The following is a 19833-nucleotide window of genomic DNA, read 5'->3' as shown; positions in this document are numbered from 1 at the left end:
CACGATGACTGTAACTTTCCTGGGGTCTCCCCTGGCATGCCTCCTGTATCGCCTGTGGAATTGTGATTCAATTAAACCTCTTTTCTTCATAAATTACCCAGTCTCCGGTAATTCTTTACATCAATGGCAAAACCCACAATTACTTTTGCACCAACCTAAGAGTAGTATGAAAACAGACTAATACATAGCCTTAGTGTACACTACAGGAAGGAAGGAAGGAAGGAAGGAAGGAAGGAAGGAAGGAGGGAGGGAGGGAGGGAGGGAGGGAGGGGGGAGGGAGGGAGGGAGGAGGGAGGGAGGGAGGGAAGGAAGGAAGGAAGGAAGGAAGGAAGGAAGGAAGGGGGAAGGAGAGAGGGAGGGAGGGAAGTCTAACCGATGGCTCTGTCTGGAAGTGGAGTTTCTTGGAAGAGATTGCTCTGTGTGGGGGCTGGTAAGGTGCACTGTATGACAGACACAGTAGCCCATGCTCTAGGATCATCTTAACTCCTTTATATGTTCAGCCAGATATGCTACAGCTTGAAACAGACATCTTGGTTTCCTTCTAAGTATGTAGCAGAATAAGACACAAATATCCCCTAGGGGTGCTAGATGTCCCCAATACATTGCAAAGACCACACTATAAAACTGTAAAAGAACAAAAGTCTTCAGGAGTACAGTCAACATTGCGAAGACCTTAAGCAACTTCAGTATAAATCTCTCATATGTCACACAAATTTTTAAGGGTCTAATTCATACCAAAGCTACCCCAGGCACATAGAATATTGAAATACTTGTGATTGATGCAATATGGCTTACAGTTCCCAAGCAAGGAAGAGATTTGGGTATGACAGTTGAACACTAAAGTTCTGGAGTCAGAAAGCATTGCATTTGAATTCTAGTTCCTGACTGATGCACTCTTTGCCATCTTACAAGCAAATTCTGAAAATTAAGGCTCACAGAGGTTATCTTAAAAACAGAAACAATAATGGAAACCAAATCAGGTGAAGTATACAAAGGACCTGGCCCATCTAACAAAACTTTAATAAATGAAAAGTGAGCTGTTATCATCACCATCATCACTTCTTAGCTAGAGCTATAGAAAAAGAAAGTCAGTTTCAGATTCTTTCCAAGTCCTAGTACCCCTCAGACCTCTCTCCCCGATAAACCCATCCAGCCTGATGTGATACAGTTAGAAGGACCTTAAATTCCATATCAACAGAGGGCCTAAAATCCAATCTGGCTGTAACAATCCACGCCCCATTACCCAATCTAAAAGACTGGAATTCTCTCCCAAAAAGTGGCTGGTTATCTACTATGAAGAGGCAGTTCACACAGGCAATTTATTTTATCAGGTATAAATTCTCAGTATGCAATAATCTGGCCTCAAGAATGAAATCGAATAAGCATTTTCAAGATCAGCTAAAGAAGCAGCTCCAACAACAACATTTCCAAATCCTGAGCCAAGAGTAAGAGAATGACTTTCATCAGAAATGATGGGAGCCAGCTGCTCCAGGAAAGATGCAAGCACGGTGAAGGATGGACATTAAAGAGGACGCCAAATGCCAAAGGTCTCAGCAAAGCTATAAACACTTAAGGGGAAGGGGACACATCTTCTCTCAAAAGCAATTAAAAATTAATTGTGACACATGCTGAAATTCTGAACACAGTCAAATTCTTTTCTCCTCACTTCAAACCCTCTAGGCTCTTATCACCACAAGGTCGACACCCTCTTTGGTGTGTCTTTTATTTTAATTGCAAATCTATTTTCATAGTATAATATTTTTATGAAGCTATTTGAAAACTAAAGGTGATGGCTTTTTTATTCATTATTAAGAACGAACGAATAGTTGTGTACTTAAATTCTTCTAGTTTTTAGAAATCTGGCTTTTTAATAAATATTTGTTGCAACTCACAATATTTATGTTCAAGAAAGCCATTTAGGAAAGAACAACACATTCTTTAGTGTACTAGAACATGAAATCAGGTAAGAGAACATATTTCAAAAAAAGAAAAAGCATGCTTTGAAGAAAGATATCCAAGAATTGTATTTGCTACATCTTAAAATGACCAAATAATTAATAACAAAATAAGTTAAAAAGATTTTGTTTTTAAGTGAAGCCCAAATGCCAAAATTTTAACATTCCAATCTCAGTTTTAAATAAGCACCTCTGCTTATTTAGCATCACTAAGAATTTTACAGACTCGAGAGCAATGTTAGGCACTCTAAAAATTAATATTTCTCAAACTTATAATTTTTGCTAACTAGAACTTTGAAAGATTAATATTGACTATAGAATTTGAAGCTATAAAAATTAACATTTGTCTCCAAGAGCAAAGGCTGGGAAAAATAAAATAAATAAGAAATGTGGACAGCATTGTTAAAGGTTTTCACTGAAACTTTACTTGCGATAATTACATTTTCCAAATCTAAAACAGCCTGGCTCATACTTTTGTCAAAAAGTAGGAGAAACTGGGACAGTCTACTAGGCCACTGAGCTAAAATCAAGTCATCAGCAGGGCTGCATTTTTTTTGGAAGCCATAAGAAAGAATCTGTTTCCCTCCTTTTTCCAGCTTTTGGAGGCCACTGGCATCACCTGGCTTATAGTCCCCCTTCCTCCATCCTCAGAACCAGCAACAGGGGACTAAGTCTTCCTGCTGCCACCTCTCTGGTTCTCTCTCTTTTGCCTCCCTCTTCCATTTATAAAGACTCCTACTCTGATAATCCAGGATAATCTCTCTATTTTAAGGTCATTTGATTGTCAACCTTAATTCCATCTGCAAACTTAATCCCCCTTTGGCATGTAACATAACATACTTGCAGGTTTCAAGGATACAGGCACAGACATCTTTGGCGTGCCATTATTCTGCCTGCCACAGCCACTATCTCCCATCAATGTGCTGGAAAGCTATTGCATTTGAGGTATTACTGGTATGCTGTGTGACTCTTCAGCATGCATCTCTCCTTTTTATTTAGCTGCACACTGATTTCACTTCAGGTTAACCACGTCACACTCCAGTCACACTCCTTTTAAATCAGGGGTAAAACATCCCAATCCAGGCGAATCAAAGTACTGTATCCCCTGACCACAGTGAATGATTCAAGCTTATGACTAAATCAAGTAGCCAATAAAATCTCTACCAGGAAATGTACTGGACCTGTCAAAAAAGAGGTGTCTGTTTTCTGGGGTGAAAGGTAGAATGATAGCCTGGAGATGACAGCAACAGTCTTTGCCACAACTTGTGGGAGGTGTAGGGGGAGGTAAACCAATCCTACCCTGAAAGAGAAACAAAACCAATACAGAGGAAGAATGAGAAAGACACAAGGATAAAGAGAAAGAGGGAGTAAGAGAAAGAGAGAGATTCCATGACAGTATTATTTAAACTCTAGATCCAACTATACCTGACTTTGAAACCTCATCAATTTTGTTTTCCTTAACCTGTGTGAACTGGGTTCCTGTCACGTGCATCCAAAGGAGTCATGACTTCCATGATTTCTTTTAGCAAAATGGAATGAAGGGAATTCCAGCAAAATAAGGTGTAAGAAGTAAAAGAATTGTATCTGGTAAACATAAAATAGAGTTGGCATGGAATCCATATGGAATAACTGGTTTTGCACCATTCATTTCTCAACTCCCTCTCTCTACAGCTATATTACAATTAATTAAACAATACTACGCTGAGATACAAACATGAAGATAATACCTGAAAATAGAACTCTTAAAGAGCTGTCACATGGTGAGCTGACTGGTTGGATAGTTTGTTACAAGTCCATGGCACAGGGAATTAAAGTTCCTGGAAATTCAGGGTGATAGGCAGACCTATCTAAAATGTAGGGATTAGAATGAAGTACCTCTCTTTGAGTAAAAGTTTAAAAAAGAAACAGCACAAGTCAAAGACACACTAATAACAATAGTTGTGATTCTATCTTGTTTACAATGTACCAGCATTTTATGAATGCTATGAAGTAATAGTAGTATTTTCATGAGACTATGGCAAAGTAATTCATGGATTAAATGTTATTCCCATTAAACTACCATTGTCATTATTCACAGAATTTTTAAAAACTATTTTAAAATTCATATGGAACCAAAAAAGAGCTCGTATAGCCAAGACAGTCCTAAACAAAAAGAACAAAGCTGGAGGCATCAAACTACCTGACTTCAAACTATACTACAAGGCTACAATAACCCAAACAGCATGTTACTGATACAAAAACATACACACGGGCCAGTGGAATAGAACAGAGAACTCAGAAATAACATTGCACATCTACAACCATTTGATTTTCAACAAACCTGACAAAAACAAGCAATGGGGAAAGGACTCCCTATTTAATAATTGGTGTTGGGAGACCTGGCTAGTCATATGCAGAAAATTGAAACCAGACCCCTTCCTTACACCTTACTTAAAAATTAACTCAAGATGGATTAAACAATTAAATGTAAAACCCAAAACTATAACAAAAAGCTATAAACTATATAACCCTAAAAGAAAATCTAGGCAATATCATTCAGGACATAGGCATGGACAAAGATTTCATGATGAAATTGCCAAAAGCAATTTCAACAAAAGCAAAAATTGACAAATGGGATCTAATTAAACTAAAGAGTTTCTACACAGCAAAAATGTTCATTGTAGCACTATTCACAATAATAAAGACATGAAATCAACCCATATGCCAATCACTGACAGACTGGATAAAGAAAATGTGGTATATATACACCATGGAATACTATGCAGCCATAAAAAGGAACAAGATCATGTCCTTTGCAGGAACATGGATGGAGCTGGAAGCCATTATCCTCGGCAAACTAATTCAGGAACAGAAAACCAAGGACCACATGTTTTCACTCATAAGTGGGAGGTGAACAATGAGAACACATGTACACAGGTGGGCAGCAACACACGCTGGGGCCCATTGTGGTGTGGGGTGGAGGAGAAGAGAATACTAGGAAAAATAGCTAGGACATGCTGGGCTTAATAGGTGATAGGTTGATAGGTGCAGCAAACCACCATGATACACATTTACCTATGTAACTAACCTGCACGTCCTACACATGTACACTGGAACTTAAAATTAAAATTAAAATTTTTTCTAAAATGTAGTATTATGCCTCTTACACACAAGAAAGTAACACTTTGAGAGGTTAAGGTTACCAGCTAGAAAGTGGTGGAGTTGGGATTTTAAACTACACAGTCAACAGTGTCTGTGCTCCTGACCACTTGATAGAGGAAATCGAATATTCATAGGTCCTCTCCTGTATATATAGATTTAGATTTTAGATTAAGAAATGGGACCAGGGCCGGACACGGTGGCTCACGCCTGTAATCCCAGCACTTTGGGAGGCTGAGGCGGGTGGATCATGAGGTCAGGAGTTCAGGACCACCTGGAAAAGATGATGAAACTCCATCTCTACTAAAAATACAAAAATTAGCCAGGCATGGTAGCACACACCTTTAGTCTCAGCTACTCAGGAGGCTGAGGCAGAGAATTGCTTGAACCTAGAAGGCAGAGGTTGCAGTGAGCCGACATCGTGCCACTGCACTCCAGCCTGAGTGACAGAGTGAGACTCTGTCTCAAAAAAAAGAAAAAAGAAATGGGGCCAGGGTAGTCCCAGCTACTCAGGAGGCTGAGGCAGGAGGATAGCCTGAGCTGGGGAGATCAAGGCTGCAGTGAGCCATGATTGCACCACTGCACTCCAGCCTCTGTTACAGAGCGAGACCCTGTCTCAAAAAAAACAGAAAGAAGAAAATGAACCTTACATGTAAAAGAGAGGTTTTTACACGTAAAGGAACGAGAACTGGAACTCATGAATAATGCCATCAATCACTGTTTTGGTTTGCATATCTAATATACAAATATACTTACTAAATATTAAGAAAAATTGTTGGAAATGTGATTTAATATCTAAGACCACAGTATCTGAGGCATCATATATTTAATCCTTCTTTTCTTGCTACGAGTTTCCTAATAGCTATTTTTGTTTTATCAATCATTTCAAGAGCAAGATATACTGTTTCACGCTGCTCACAATTTGTTCTAAATTCCATGAAGATTCATCATGCTGAATTTGTGGCAATCATTTTCCTAAACAAGAGACTGACATTTTACCACAAAATTTCTCCTAGGGATTTACAGTTAGTCAGCAAAGTCATGTAAACTTCTTTGGAAAATCAGGAGGTATAAATAATACGTGGGAACAGAGGTTGCTATGCTAGGAAACTTCCCACGCTCCACTATGCATTTTAAGGAATATACAACTCTCAAATTGTACTGTATGAGGTAGATGAGTCTTCTTGTAGTACTAATAAAATTACAAAATCATTTGTATAATTATTCATATTCATTGGGTACTTGAGAGTTAGAAAAATTATGAATTCACTGCATCTTTCAGATTGCATAACCAAATATTTAAAAATTATATTCAAACATCAAAAAGCAGACAGAATTAATTCTAAAGTGAAATTTTAAAAATCAATGCCTTCCTAAGTTGCTAGTAGGAGTTCAGATCATCCACACTTGTTCAAAAGCCATTTGTCAAAATGTATCATGTGAATTTGTTTTTACTCAGTAAGCAACTTCTGGGGCTCTCACCTAAAGTAGTCACTTGAAATGCAGGCAATGACATATACATACACAACACTGTGTGGTAACATTCACTATCATGGGAAAATAAATACAATTAGGAAAATGATTATACAAATTAGAGTTTATTAGTATGATGAGATTAAAATGAAGTTCAGAAGGAGTTTGTAATTATGTTGAAAAGCTGTACTAAAATATTAAACAAAACAAAAACGGTTATACAAAAAATACAGTGTGTGTATTGAAAGAAGTCTGAATAAGAACATGCTAAATTATAACAGTAGTTTGGGAATTGGAATGATTTTCAAAAATCTGAAGAATCCAGAAAAATTAAAGTATATGATTACAGTGGGCACTTGTAAGACATCAACAATCTGGGAAAAAACTGACTAATTAAAAAGAAAAAATTCAACAACTTATAATAATAGAAGTAGTATAGTTTAGGAATAAAATCTGATCTCTACTACAGGAACGCTAAAGAGAAGATTCTCAAAATTCTGATAATAGCAATCCTCTTTAAAGAAGCACTAAAGTTACATTGAAGTCATCATTGTCAATATATCCTTTCCAAGCACAATAACCCAACTCTTCATATCAAAATTACTCATGATTTTACCAGGCAATTTGGAATGGTCCCTAATGGATTTCCAAGATAATCTGGGTTGGCTACTCAAAGCAAAGAATGCTTAAACATCATCATCCTGGAAGTAGAGGTGACCTTGAGGGTTTTTTTTTTTAACATTTCTGAGCAATATTATGATTATTTGGTACAATGACAATGAAAAGCAGTGAAAGCATGGGTAAGAAACATTTCAGCGAAACAACAATAAGGTATGATAATGGTGATACATAGCATGCTGCACTTAATTAAATTTTCACCTAAGAATCTTGAAGCAGTTAACATTAACCATAATCATGCTCAATGGAGGGACAGAAGATAAATCAGTAAAGCCAACTCCATTATCTTTAGCTTCAAGAAAGAATAATCGCTTGAGTAGCTAAAATTCTACATTTTATAAATGATCCCCTTAAACCTCCTTCACCACATTTTCTAGTACTGCTACTGGCAAATTGGATTGACAGATTTTAATCTTAGCTTAGCTTATCGTTCCTGATGCCAGCAATAGGGCAAATGATCCCAAGTACGCTGAAGTAAAAAAAAAAAAAATAGTTGGCATTCCAAAACTGCACATAGAATTCAATTCAATTTACCAAATACTTATTGAGTATAAACAGAAAAGCATAAAATAATGATAGGCCTAGGTCCCTGTGCTTTGTAGGGTGGAAGAGGAGTTCCAAGAGGCCTTGATAACATTGAATAATTAATTGTATAGCCATTGTCACCGTCTTCATTTTCTTAGGAACCAATTTAGCCTGGAGAAAGGCACAAAACAAGGAAATTCAGAACACAAATAAACCTTAATATAATAATATCCTGCTTGCTAGATCTATTCATTGAATAACCAGTATTTGAGGACCCACAAGGTACCAAGCCCTGTTTTATGTACTAGAGATACAACTGGCATCAAAACAAAGTCTTTGCTCTCATGAGAGTTAATCTAGTGACAATGCTTACTGGTCAATAACTAGGTAAGTACCTCACACTAAACCTTACAAATCAAAACCTGAAAATGGTGAAAAATTATCTCTTAGTAAACTAGATATCTGAGAGAACACGATTAGCAACTTTATTTTTTTAAGATTGGGATGTAATGGAATTTGCAACTGGGGAACAGAAATAGGACAGATGCCCCAATTCCCAGAGGAATCAGGAGAGGGAAGATATGCCCCAATTCCAACTGGGGTCAGGAAAGAGAAGACAGCTTAACACTAAAGGATCACAATGCTTTTTCCTCAAATGATACTCAAGCAATCTCAGTGTTGGCTGATGAAACAAAAGGACTTAGAGAGTTCTTTTTCAGATTTTCCAGTTTCTACAGAACTATGATTATTTCCTAAGCCACATGTGTCATTGAGCAAGCCTCCTTACCCAATTGGACCAGCCACACCAGTTTCCCACGATTACCTCAGGCATCCTACCAAGGCCATACTCTGAGTCAGAAATGACAGTCCTCCCTGATATCCCCTAAAAGTATGTCAATGATCTCATGAAACATACTTTCACATATATGCAGAAACATACTCAAACACACAGATATATATGTATGTATGGGTATAGGTATAGATTAGAGACGCAGTTCCTATCTGGTTGGCAAAGAGGCACACAACTAGATCAGGGTTCAAAACCTATTTACCCATTTTTTCTAGGGTGAATCCTACTTTCCCACATACCAAGAAGGTATTTTTCCACTGGCTGAAGAGAGAAGGAAAGAGGCAATATCGTGCATGAGACACTATATTAGTGACATAACTACACGTATTCTAACCTGTCCCCATCACAAACTGCCTTCTCCTTACCTAAATAAAAGCATTCCTAGTCTAGAGGGTTGAAGCATATAAGACAGATTTTTGAAAACTGACCATCTAAGTTAAATACTAAGATGTACATATCCTGTGACTCTAGTTATAAACAGCATGAAAAACTGACACAATCAATTTATCCTGTTAGATGTCAGGAGAGCAGTCACCTTTCATAACAGGAGAAAGCTTGGCAGTCGGCATGAGGGACATACAGCAGTGCCAGTAATGTTCAACTTATTGATCCAGCTGCTGACTGCACAGGAGCATTCACTTGGCGAAAAATCGGCAAAGTAAACTTATATGCACTCTCCTACATCTATATTACATTTCAATAGAAAGTATTTTTAAAATTTAGTTTCTTAACTTGTGGTTTATTACTGATTTATATTTAACCCTTCCTGAGACATTAAATTATTTAGAAATTATTTGGGGCCAAGCAATTTTTTTCTAGCCAATTTGTTGGGCAATAAAATAAATAAATAAAATCTACAAATATTATTTGTCTTTCCTAATGTATCCTTGATCAAATAACACGTCCCCAGGAGGTTATATAAAACTACTTCTAAATCAGTTAATAGAAAACAAAAAAAAAGTAATGTTTTCAGGAGTGCATTTTACCAAATCTCCAGGTTAGCAGTGCCTTTACACATAGGGGACAGGTGAGTCAAACTAATTCTATACATAAGATTTTCTTACATATTATACATAAACCAAAGTGAAATGATAGTTATACTTTTGCTATCACAAGACTTGTGGGCCAAAATCTAATTTTTTCAATCTGTTCTTCTCTTCATTCAACTTGAAAATGATAAATAAGAATGGTAATAATAAAAGAGAAATCGCATAAAACAGATGAATATGGGAACGAGTAAATCTCCAGCACTACAATCTAAGAGGGCTCTGCCTCCTCTCTTTCATACTGATTTATCTCTCTTCTGCCAAATTTAAGCACACCTGTACTATTTTCTTCCCTTTGAAAGGGCTACTATAGTAATTTACATTAGCAAAACAACTGAACCAAACTTTGGTTCAATCCAGGGCCTCTTATATGAGAACATCCTAATTCTATCTTAAAATGTTAATCAAAGCTATATATTTTATGAAATTTTTTGGTGGAATGGGTGATCTTAAGACATCTTTTTAATTTGCTTTTGAGAAGTTGGGACTTGTAAGTAATCAAATGTTTAAGTAATTAAAAATAAGACAACTTTCTTCTCCCTACTTTAGAGTTTTTTAAAAAACATCCTCTAAAAAGATAAGGATTGATGGCTGAATGTTACCAACTACAAATGACAAGTATCTATTCATAAACACTGTATTTTTAGTGCAGTTCTCAGTGCCTTTCCTCCCCACTGTTCTGCTCTTGCCGTAGAGGTCTAAGCTAGGGAAATATATCCAACAATGAATGCTAAGCACTGAGTAGGAAGGAGCATTTTGATATATGCTCATATATTACAGGCTACATACACACACCTCTGGGCCTAGCTCTTGGGTTTCTTAGTTAACAAGCGTGGATCTCCACACTGTGTACTATAACAGGTAGCTGTGCAACTTCTCAAGCTTCATTTTCATTTTCCTCATCTCTAACATAGGCACAACAGTATCCCCACCTCATAGTGTGGCTGTGGGAATCAGTTGACATAATGTACATGAAACAATCAACACTGTGCCTGGCATTTAATAAACAGCCAATGACTTGTAACTACGTTTGCAGTAGCAGTAATAAAAACTTTTCTTCTAAAAGACGGCTTTACAATATCACCTGACAAATACAAAATTTACAGACACTAATACTCTGCCAAAAAGAAAAAGTATCTTTTAAAGTAATCCAAGTAAAATGTGTATGAAAAGACTTTGAATGTAGCCTGGCTTCTTGCCAGATGACTTTCAGTCTCCACATTCACAACAAATACATTACTCTAAACAGCTTCAAGAAAGACCATGGACTTCTGAGTGCCCTGTTGCAAGTCACTTACACTCTTTGAATCTCAGTCTCCTCACCCTTAAAATGGGAGTAAGAATCTCCACAGCATCAGGAGAGTACTGGGATTTTAGATATTAGCAAAAGGCCTAACAGTATCTTTCACATCAGGACATAATTATTTTAAAGCAGATTGAATAATAGAGGTCATCAGAGGATTTACCCAAAGCAGGAAAGATTGTAAGACAAAAATTTCCATCCTCTGTATTTCATTGTTCTCTTCTATGTAGCATTCTTGCCTCCTGTTGTACTCAAATGTTCTCCTCCTAAATGCTACAGAAGTTGATGATTTTATTTCATGCATCTCCACATCATCTTCCAGTCCCTCCATCACCTTCCAAGTACATATCAGTGGTTTGTACAAAGACAGTAATAAACTGATGCTTGAAATGTCCAACTGCGGAAGAATTTTTACCTCACTATAATTTAGCCCGAGGAAAGTGGGATCTTCCTCCAGAAAGAGGAAGAGAAGAACAGAAGTGTTTCCGGACTACAGATTAATATTTTTTAACCACCAGTGGGAAACATTTCAGAAACAATATTTTGCTTAGCTCACTTCACTCCCTTACTTTCAACTTAAGAGTGGCATCTGAGAACAAAGCTTACCTATTTGCACCATTTCTTCATTACCAGCCTGGAAAGGAGGGGGAAAGCAAGAAAAAGAAACAGTTACTGGGTTTCATCTTATCACCTTGCGAGTTTTATTTCTACCGTTAATGCTTTCCAAGAGCTAACTAATCAGGAGATGCTAGAGACTGGGATTGGTGCCTAAAGCCTGCACCTTACTCTGTAGAAGGTTTCACGAGACAATTCCATAACAATTTGGGGAAGGCAGTTGTTTGCCCCTTTTCATTTTAATTTAACACTTACGAAGCCAGCAAAAATACATACACACACTCAATACTCTCTTCTGAAAATTCTACTGGGTCTGGATTAGAAAAGAAAGTCTATGAATTTAAACAGGCCAAAAGAAGCCTAACGGGGGCCTGATTAATCAGATTTAAGGTCAGGAATCAACTAGACAATTCTCTACTTTTTACCCTATGGTCGATTAGACCAGGCCGACCGGAGAAGCTACGAAAACTAACAGAGAAATTCTGTACCCAAAGTCCCATCGGCCCAGTGCTGATATAATTTACTACAAACGGCTCCCCTGGCGGAGCCTTCTCAAGGACTCTTCTGAGAGCATCGGGCTTCACCTTGAGTCTCCAAAGGGCTGGGGGCAGGGCCGAAAAGAAACAGAGCTGCAGTCAACTTAGCTTTAAAAAGAGGAGGAGTTGTGCAGAGGGGGAGGGGAGAAGGCGGCCGGCGCCTGCAGCCTCTGCCCAGGAAAACGCAGGGCAGGAAACGTCTCCAGCCCCCCTCCCCAACTGTCAAACCCTAGCCCGGCCGTGGTACTCCCAGGACACGTGTCTGCAGGATCTCTCCCTGTCCGGCCCAAGGACTTCCTGAAACCCCCGCCTCCAGCTGCCCGAAAAAACCGTGAGTCAGTTCGGAGGAGAGAAAGGTCCAGGAACCCGACTCCGGCGGCAGCAGCCAGAGCGCTGGGATCCCGGACTCAGTGTCCAGAACTTCATTCAAGCGCCCAGACCGCCCTCCAGAAAGGGGAAGCCCAGATGACCCGGCGAGGATGGGAACTGGCTGCGGTTTGTCACTAGGAATTGTTACGAATGTCACAGACTGGTGAAGCCCTAGGTGTGACAAGCCTGGGCTCCCGGAGTGGGAGTCATAACCTCCCGTGCAACTCAACCCTCCACCCCCAAAAGCCCGCACGCTGCGCCCAGCCCTCAAAACACCGTTCCTGAACGCAAAAGATAACAGGGAAGGGTGGGAGGAAAAGGAGGAAAGAAAGGAGGGTAGACAGGGGAGGAACTTTTCGGGAAAAGGTTGGGTTTGAGTTTTTTATTGTTATTATTTTCCACTTACTTGTCCATCAGCTGAAGTCCTAACCTCTACCAGAGCGGCTGCTATCAACCAAAGTGACAGGAGAACCATCACGAGTCGAGTTCACTTTCCAACTACTGGGCAAAGCAAATGCCCACAGCAAATCCCCCCCCCCCAAAATAAGTTTCTTTAAGAAAAAAAAAAAAGGAAAAGGAAAAAAATGCAAAATAGAAACAAATGATCTTCTGTGCTTTGCTTCAATGAAAATGAAATTTGAGCTCTGAGACTGGCCCCCTCTGCTCTTAAGTTTTTTCCACTTCACCTTCTCACCCCGTCCTCCCAAACAGAGTGTGCAGGAGCGAGAAGGTGCTGCAAGCGGGCACAGGCTGAGCCCGGGAGAGGGGGAAGGGACGAGGGGCTTTCCAACTATTTCTGCCCAAAGCAGCTTTTTCGAGGCTTTTCGAGCACCATTGGTCCCTAAGGTTAGCGCGGAGAATGCTTGGGTTCCCCGGAGCACAGCAGGGGGAAGTATTAGCGAGAGAGACGAGCGAGCGGGAGCGGGAGAAAGAGGCAGGGAGAGGGCGACTCCGCCGCACACGCAGAGGTGGGGGCGGGAGGAGCGAAAGGGAGAAGGAGGAGGCAGGCGGAGGAGGTGGGAGGAGTGGGCCGCTCGCCGGCTCCTGTTGCTCGCAGCGCGGCAGTCTGCTGGCTGCTGGCGACCCGCGGGGCGCTAATAAGGCGGCCGGAGCTCCCCGGACTGCCCCTCCCGCCGTGGCGCCCACGTCATGCGGGGCCCGAACCGGCGCCCCCCGCACCGTGTCAGGATTGGAGACCGCTCAGGGGCTGGTGTGGCCCGGGCTCGACCTCCCACCCTGGAGCCTCTCCTTCTCCGCCTAGGGCGAAAGGAGGGGAGGGTCCAGGGGCGCCACCGATCCCGACTGGCGGGACGCGCGTTGAGTTAATTATAGGAAGGGGGAGGGTCCAAGGGCTGGTCCTGGGCTGTAGGCAGTTCACCTCCTCCAACCTCCACTGTTCTCCCAGCCAGAGAATTCTCCCCGAAGTGAAGCCCTGGAACCTCCAGATCTTAACCAAGTGGTGATCTCCCCTCCAGGCACCAGTTACCTCCCACGTTTTGGGAGGGGGTGTCCTTCTTTGTAAGCTCTTGTTTAGGCTTTATTCGTTTATATTAGTTTTAAAAGATACCACGTCCTTTCCTTGAATCGCCCAGATGCTTCCGTTTATCACTAGAGTGCACAGGCCTCAGCGACTCTTCCTCACACCCAGATTAAGTTATCAAATGATTTCTGCCCGCTGTGGCCTGGCGCTTCCTGAGAGGAAATGACACCAACCTGAGAGTTTGCTGGAATCCTAGCCCAGGCCCAACTCCCAGGCCTATACACCTGTGGGTGCTTTCCAGAAAGCAGACAGGAGGAAAAGGAAATAGCTCCAACCTCCACTGACCGGTCCACCAGCCAGGAGTGAGTAGACACAAATTTAGATACGAACTTCAAGACTTCAACTGGACAGAGTCTTGAAGAAGCCTGCCTACAATAAAACGAGCTAGTGTTTATCTTGCTATGAGATGCAAGATAAGTCATAGTTCCCGTTCTTTTTTAAAAGCAATGTGAGTTTGGAGGGTTTCCTATAACTTCGAATCACTGTTTATTCCTAGAGAGGTAAGGTGATGGTTGTGCCTTTAACTTAAGCATGGAGAGATTTGTTGTTCACTGATGTTTTATCTGCTAAGTCTTCTCAAAATCATATATCGAGGACATTTACATATACAAATGAGAAACTCGGTAACTAAATGGTCCCACCTAGTAAAACAAGGTATTAGGTCAATTAGTTATTAATTGGAATTAGAATTAGACCCCAGCACTGAAGTATCTCTAAATTACTGTTTTCCTTCAATTAAAGCCTGTAGCATTTTTGTAACCTGTCATTGACTAGCTATGCAGGAGTGATTTGCTAAATTTTACACCTCGTTTTCCCATTCATTAAAAAGAAGTAACCCTAAGCATTCGATAAATTAAAAATTTGTCAATTTACACCGACAAGTAAAATAATACTAGAGATACACATTATCTGGGTTATGTGTTAGCTGGGTTCTAGGCCCAGCTAACAGTTGTCATACCTTGATAAGTCAGACTAAACCTCTATTTTGGTTTCTCTATGAGATATTTGAGATCTAAAATCATCTGATTTTAGGTAATAACAAATAATGTATTTAACCATGGTGTTACGGTAGGCCCTTTTATGTTAATTTTGCAACATTCAGACATTAGTTATAACCTAACTCTTGGCACAGCAAGCAATTCATGTGACTTTCAGGAAAGCAGCGGCTTCAGACATTTTTGGCCATGACCACAGAGAGAAATGCATATTGCATGGCGACCCAGTAAAAATTTCATGATTCAGTACTTACCTGTACTACATGCAACAACCCTGATATTTTTCTTGCCATTCTTTCCCCCCAACCCCAATTGCAGATGAGGACTCAATTGATTTCACAACCCAATAAGTCATGACTCTCACTTTGACAAAGATCAATTTAAGAGCATACAATAGGTATTTTTTATTCTAAATGAGTTCTAATTAATAGGGTTCTCCCAATTATATATTATAAGGCAGAGTTTCCCAAAGTATTCCCTGGAATAAATATTAAATGTTTTACCATGAAAAGGAAATGTTTTAGCCAGCTGAGCTTATGAAATACTTAGGTAAACGAAATAAAATGGATCTCCTTATTTCAGACTTCAGGGTACCTATTTAAACAAACAAATTTGTAGTCCCAGCTACTCGGGAGGCCGAGGCAGAAGAATCGCTTGACCCCAGGAGGTGGAGGTTGCAGTGAGCCGGTCACTGCACTCCAGCCTCAGGCAACAAAGCAAGACTTCGTCTAAAAAAAAAAAAAAAAAAAAATTGTGAGTCTTCAAAGGGAGATGTAGTGCAATTTGGTCTCCTTATTTATATGACCATAGAATCCTTTTTTCTCATGCTTTATCCTCTGTGGAACACACATGGGTAAATGCCATTACAAAGCACATTTAAAGCAAAATGAACTTCAAGTTAGGTAGGTTGGATTCTCATGAAGATTCAGCTTCAGTTTTCTCAACTCTAAAATTGGTTTCATAGTATACTTTTGCAAACTGTTCATGAAAATTAACATGATCTTACATGTAAACTCTAGCACATTGTCTAGAACATGTAAGGGCCTCAGTGTAATTTTTTGAATAAAACTAATGGCATACGTACAGATGGCTCATTGGTAATACAATATGGCAAGGTCTAAAGAAAATAGGAAAATGTAAACAGCTAAAATGTGATTGACTTTTAATTTTACCAGAGAGGATGTTAGGAGTCAGAGACAGAGTCATTGAGTTCCTTTCAAAAACTGACTGCCTGCCTCATGTCAAATCCCTTCCCTTCCTCCACGTTTCTTTGGCTCAGGCTACAGTGTTGTTTTCCACACACCCTCAAGTTCACATTCTTGCTCATAGTGATTTCTCAGTCCATAGCACCCTTCCTCTTCCTGTCCACATAGCAAAGAGCATCATATTACAGGAGGTGCTAATAGGTGCTCCACGAAAGTACTACAGTAATGCTTGTAGTATGTTTTCTTTCAAAATATATTTTAAGCATATAAATAATTTCCAAAGTAGCCATATACATTTAGTCTCCCTAATTGAAAATCATCTCCTTTAAAATAAGTTTCATGAAATTGGTTGACATATCGACATTTTAACCTGTGCATCCTCATATCGGCAGCAATTAAGTAAGCAGAGAATTGTGGGGGTTTTTCTGTTAGAGGCTGGCTGGTCAATGTCATAATTTGACAACATTTTGATACTCAATATTTATTGTGTATTAAACCAATGAATAAAATGTTTGTCATTTCTTGCAGCAAAGAATTAATTATAAATTCATTTATTAGGTTTATTTTTGGGGGAGGGTTTCCTTTTGGTTGTTTACCTTTCCCATACTCTTAATATAACTAACAACCTTCTGTCAATATTTATTAGATACATTACAGTTTTTACATTTACAATTTTTAATTTCTTCCCATGGTCAAATAAATTTGAGAATTCTGCAGTCAACTTTGTTCGAAGTATAAGTATAAAACTTCATTGCATCATAAGCTAGATTTATATCCACCTCCTCCTCTAAATTACAGGTTCCTTGAGGGTCTTGATCTTTGTTTTGTTTACTTTCTACCGCTAACATCTCACACAATTTCCGTCACACAAAAGTTGCATAGTACTTTAATTACTGCAACTTGAACATCTCCAGGAAAAATTGTATCCTTTTATTCCTGCCTGCTGATGAGCTTTATTCCTGGTCTTGGGATTCTTGACACCTAGAACTATCACAGAGGAATATTAGAGTAGGTACATAGGACCCACCACTATAGGACAGTGAAAGGACATGCAAAATGAGAAAACAGAGTTGACAGCAGCATGTAGAGAATTATTTCATTGCTCACTGAGAGCAAGAGTCATGCTCAGTCTCACTCTTTCTCTCACAGCACCCTCCCATTTTATGAATATTGAACTCTTTCATGCACAGGTCAGAGAATCAAGCATGTTGTGTATACATTATGCCTATTTGTTTTAACCGAGGCATTAGGTTGATAAAGAGTCAGGATGTCAAACTTTCATACTCACAGGATGCAGCCTGGCACATAATAGGCACTAAAATAATAATTATTAAATGAACAAAGAAGTGAATATTTACTGTCTCTATTTAAAGTGAGTATTTACTTCTACTTATTATTACTTCAGTGAAATGAGTATGGAGTTGTTATTGTCATTGTTTCTCTACTGTCAGTGAATAAGCTATTTCCAACTTGGGTCTTTTTCACAAAAGTTTTCAGAAGTTCCGTAAAAAGATTTTTAAAAATTAAACAACAGGGGCCGGACGCAGTGGCTCGCGCCTATAATCCCAGCACTTTGAAAGGCCGAGGCGGGTGGATCTCTTGAGGCCGGGAGTTGGAGACCAGCCTGGCCAACATGGTGAAGCCCCATCTCTACTAAAAACACAAAATAGCCAGGCGTGGTAGTACATGCCTGTAACCACAGCTACTCGGGAGGCTGAGGCAGGAGAATCGCTTGAACCCAGGAGGCGGCAGTTGCAGTGAGCTGAGATCATGCCACTGCACTCCAGCCTGGGCGACAGAATAAGAATCTGTCTCCAAAAAAAAAAAAAATTAAACAACAGGAAAATTTCTAAACACAAGTCTCAAGAAATCAGAGATGGAAAAACCTTATTAGGTCATCTAGTTCATGCTTTGGCCACTGGTTGAGGCAGTGTTCTTCCTATAGTCATTTCCTTCAGAAGAAAACCAGTATCTTGCAAGAACAAAGTTGGGTGTTCAGGATTCCTTATTTAATCACTTGCTTTTAGAAGAATAATTCCACAATGGGACAAAGTCTTGAGGGAAAATTATTCCTCGTGTTCCTTGATCTTTCCCCTTTTTCTCCACTTGGGATTATTCATTACACCCTTAACTATCATTAGCACCATAAATAACCTCTTTCTCTCCTTGATAAAGTTTGGTTTAACAATTAAATATTTAGCTGTTCATACTCAACTAACAGAAACAGATATTGCTGTTTACCATCTTTTGTTTTTATAGTTTTTCTCTGTTTCTTCAAGCCTTTAAAATATTTTTGGCTTGGAAACTCTGTATGGTAATGGAAGATCAGAGTCTTCCTGGGGCCAGGGTTAAAACAGAAACAAAGGAGCAATTACAATTTGAAATTCTTTCAAATGTTTCTTATAATAGCATAACTTAATAGTTATAACTATTTTAGTAGCAAAGCATTTAGAATTATTGTCAGGTTACTTTGCATTCATGCAATGATTTTCTCTTGATAGCTCAAGGAATCCTAATCTAGTGGAATGCTGGATAAAATGAGTATTTAAGACCATTAAATTAGTCCATGTATTCCCTTGAAGAGTTGGGGGTTCAAAATGACAGATGTAGCATAGTACTTTTCACACAGCAGGCCATTCAATAAATATTTGATAAACTTAATTAAATAGCTAGCTGACTCATACTAATTATACCAACACTTGTATTTTAAAGGGCCACCACATTGGTAACTTCAGAACTACGAGTTGTTTTCTATAGTTGTCAATCCTGCAAAACATTTGTGTGGTACATCACAGTACCAAAGATTGTGAATCAACTACCATTAGAAAAAAAAATAAAAGTACGATTCACAATTTCCAACTGGACTCAATAGACTTTATTGAGAGGGAAAAATTTTTAGCAAACTAGCAGTTACAGCTCATAGACAGGATTCTCCCATAGGAAAGTGTAGGTTATACAAGTCAGGAAAATAGTCAAGTGTTCTGAATTTACACTGGAGTCAAAACAAGACAAAGTGAGTTTATGTGGGGTAAAAGCTATACTGAAATTACACTTGAGAGAATCCCTCCACTTGTTAATAAGAGTTGTCAACAAAACTAGTTAACAAAGCAAATTCTGTAATTAAATGTCCTAAAGATCTTTGAGATTAGGATAAAGTCTCAATTCTTTTCGTGCTGTCTGAAGGCAGAGAAAAGAGTCAGATATCTTTTGGGCATTCAATCCAATGACTGTGAAGTAAATCACAGTTCTACTGTGTAAGACAGTATATTTGAGCATCATTGTGGTACATTAAAACTAACATAAAGAGTTTATATGTTATTATTAGTTTCATGAACCCTCTTTTATTTATCCAATGGCTGGCAAAGTTTTCATAAAATGTTTATAAAAGTTTTTGGTTTGGGTTATGTTTTGTTTTAAGGGAAAAACAAATGTTTGCATCCCGTTGAGTTACTGAAATTCACACCCAATTTTATCTTATAAACACAACTTTTAAATAAAATCAGTTATTTAATTCTCAGGATATTATATGTATTCCTTAAGGCAGCAATTAACTCTTTCCAGACTAAAAGTAAAAATAATTAGCAAAGAGAAAATGGGAAGAAAAA

General features: G+C 39.0%; 1 protein-coding gene across 1 annotated transcript in view; it reads right to left on the bottom strand.

Annotated features, from left to right (window-relative positions):
• The window catches only part of LOC117084902 (A disintegrin and metalloproteinase with thrombospondin motifs 3-like), a 159747-nt gene extending 146761 nt beyond the window's left edge, over window positions 1-12986 (bottom strand). Inside the window, exons 1-2 of the mRNA XM_033213319.1 lie at window positions 12895-12986; window positions 11575-11602 (exon numbers count right to left, since the gene is read on the bottom strand). Coding sequence (XP_033069210.1) covers window positions 11575-11602; window positions 12895-12963 — 97 coding nt within the window. The 5' untranslated portion in view covers window positions 12964-12986. The remainder of the gene's footprint in view (window positions 1-11574; window positions 11603-12894) is intronic.
• Window positions 12987-19833: the final 6847 nt, after the last annotated feature.

Source organism: Trachypithecus francoisi, unplaced genomic scaffold (genome assembly GCF_009764315.1).
Source record: "Trachypithecus francoisi isolate TF-2019V2 unplaced genomic scaffold, Tfra_2.0 Lachesis_group1, whole genome shotgun sequence".
Taxonomy (NCBI): domain Eukaryota; kingdom Metazoa; phylum Chordata; class Mammalia; order Primates; family Cercopithecidae; genus Trachypithecus; species Trachypithecus francoisi.
This window is presented reverse-complemented; position numbering and strand designations above follow the sequence as displayed.